The 2903-nt window shown below is 31.7% G+C and overlaps 1 protein-coding gene across 1 annotated transcript; it reads right to left on the bottom strand.

Moving 5' to 3' along the window:
* Nucleotides 1-647: 647 nt before the first annotated feature.
* On the bottom strand, nucleotides 648-1855 carry LOC131650608 (uncharacterized). The gene is made up of 5 exons (XM_058920309.1): nucleotides 1622-1855; nucleotides 1380-1477; nucleotides 1206-1292; nucleotides 945-1110; nucleotides 648-776 (listed from the first exon to the last, which is right to left on the bottom strand). Exons 1-5 carry the CDS (start codon nucleotides 1853-1855, stop codon nucleotides 648-650), a joined length of 714 nt encoding a protein of 237 aa, XP_058776292.1.
* Nucleotides 1856-2903: the final 1048 nt, after the last annotated feature.

Raw genomic sequence — 2903 nt, 5'->3', positions numbered from 1 at the left:
ACCAATCTCGTATAATATTCAACTTTTTGTTTCTCCTTATTAATAAAAAATGCACAAACTTGTAACAGAACCTAAAATATTGAACCATAAATAAATAAGAGTTATGAATATATACATTAGTCATGTTGTATATAATATAGTAAATATCACATATTGAATCTGTCTAAACTAAAATTGACATATATTCTTACAATAATTGTATACACAACATCACCTATGCTTCGGATTTAATTTAATCTAACAATATTGTCTAAATTTAATCAGTCACATAATTTGGTGCTTGCTGCAAAACAAGAGTACACAAGAATTCCAAGCCTATTCTTACTTCAGAATCATTTAAACCAATAAAAATAATCTTTCAACTGTTACAAATTACAATGCTTCTCGAGTCTCGGAATAATTTTAGACCTGCTTCTGCTATCAAGCGACAAGTTTCCTCATCATTAATAGCAAAATGGAAATTATTTCAAATCCTTGATATGTTCTAAAGCTTCCCATTTAGCAATGGAGTTATCATAAGAGCTTTTCAAAAAATCTTTCCAAGTTTGTAATGCTAGAATCTGTTTCTGAAACTTGTCAACCTCTTCAATGGCAGTAATTTCTAATTGAAGCACCATGCCAATGTATTTGAATCATTCTTTAACACCTTATGTAGTAGGATTGATGATAAAGCCATTTGAAGCCAAAGAAGCCTCGGGACCATCCATCTGCCTCTGAGTCATGTCACCTAGGGAGTTTTCAGTTCGAGTTTTCTCTGATCGATCTAGTATAACCTCCTGCAGTATATAACAATCAAACATTAAACCTTGTATGATAATCAACACAAATTTTCTCTTTTCATAATTAGTTTGAATAGCTTACATGAAGAGAAATCCTATTAACCATCCAATAAAGTGAATTATTGTGTCAACCAACAAATATAGGGGAAAAGGAACTTAACTTACCTTTACCAAAGTAGCTTCATTTGAAGGCACAACATCGGCATTATTAACATTGTTCATCTCTAAATCTTCAGAAGCGCCGTTTATAAGCATTTCAGACACAGAATTGAAACCAGATGCCTTGGCTTTATGTGCTAGAGGACCAGTAGGTCGTTGACCTCTTTTTTTCCTACAAATCACGCTTCTTTCAAAACAAACACACAAAATTGCATAAATAAAAACTACAACTCTAAATTCAAAACACATAATCAAGGCACAACGTACATGCACGAACTGCAATTGCAGATGCCTCTGCATCTTGGACACATCCAATTTGTCTGTCGATTTACCTCATTCACTATTTCCCCATATCTAAATTCATTATATAAAATCCGTCAGCATAAAAAAAACACATAATAAATGATACTATTAAAAATGAAAAAGGAGAGTGAATCAAACCTATTCAAAAGACATTTGTGGCAAATCTTAATTACACAAGGCTTTCCATTTCTCGGATTCTTACATGTTGCAACAACATCCCTTGTTTTCTGGTGGCACTTCAATGTAGAATAGAAACCCAAGCAAACAAACACGTTAGCATCAAAATAAACTTCAAAACTAAAAATCCAAGACACACTATTTCTAAGTTCTAACTAGCCATCCTATAATGAAATATAATATATGGAGACAGAGAAACCAACCTGATGGCAGGTTTTTCCAACAATTGGAATTCCGCTAGCATCAACCTCACTGCCATTGGTTTGTGTTTGTGGTGAAGAGGAATTGGAATCCATGTTATTGGTTGGGGGAACATTATGATGTATTTCTCGTATTCTGCTAGGATTAACCTCACTGCCATTGGCTTGTGGTGAAGAGGAATCAAAATCGATGTTGGAATTAGTGGGAGGGCACCATCGAAGTGGAACAGCATACATAGTTTTGAATTGCCACAACACAAGCAACAAAATTGAAAGAAAGTGAGAGAGAAGTGTTTCAGACTGAAGTGGTGATGGACTGAAAATGTGGAGGCTTTATAAACTGAAACGTTGTCGCCCTTAATACAAAAGGGAAATTTTTAGGAAAGGAATCCAATTTTTAGATTTTACTTTTACTATAAGTAATAGTAATGAATATAGTAAAGATTTTACTTTTATGGTATATAGTGATAAATATATAGGAAAACTGTATTTACTATAAGTAATAGTAATGAATATAGTAAAGATTTTACTTTTATGGTATATAGTTGTATTTACTATAAGTAATAGTAATGAATATAGTAGATTTTACTTTTATGGTATATAGCGATAAATATATAGGAAAATTGTATTTACTATGAGTAATAGTAATGAATATAGTAAAGATTTTACTTTTATAGTTATAGTGATAAATATATAGGAAAATTGCATTTACTATAAGTAATAGTAATGAATATAGTAAAGATTTTACTTTTATAGTTATAGTGATAAATATATATAGGAAAATTGTATTTACTATAAGTAATAGTAATGAATATAGTAAAGATTTTACTTTTATGGTATATAGGGATAAATATAGACAATTTCTCATCCCACCCCATGACCTTCTTACGCACCACCGAATTGACCAAAATGTCCTCATGCTTCCGTAGATGTATTTCTAGAAGCACCTCTTTTTTTATTTTAATGTTGTTTTGTTCCGTAGATGCACATACGGAAGACTTACGTAGATGCATAAAAGAAACTAAACTAAACTAAAAAATCAGAACAATAACATTTGTAACGAAAAAACATCCATTCATTGATTAAAATTAACATTGATTAAAAGATATATCGAATTTTCCAACAGAAAATTAAGAAAACTAAGAGATCTAAGAAATTGCAACAATTAAAACAATGTCATCAGATCCATGCATCATTAGAATGGAATCAACGTCGCCTTCCACTTCATTCCACCAACGTTCCTTTTCTCCGGTCTCAGACGAGGTCCTTGTTCTAAGCCTCTGGA

This window comes from Vicia villosa, linkage group LG2, assembly GCF_029867415.1.
Source record: "Vicia villosa cultivar HV-30 ecotype Madison, WI linkage group LG2, Vvil1.0, whole genome shotgun sequence".
Classification (NCBI taxonomy): Eukaryota; Viridiplantae; Streptophyta; class Magnoliopsida; order Fabales; family Fabaceae; genus Vicia; species Vicia villosa.
This window is presented reverse-complemented; position numbering and strand designations above follow the sequence as displayed.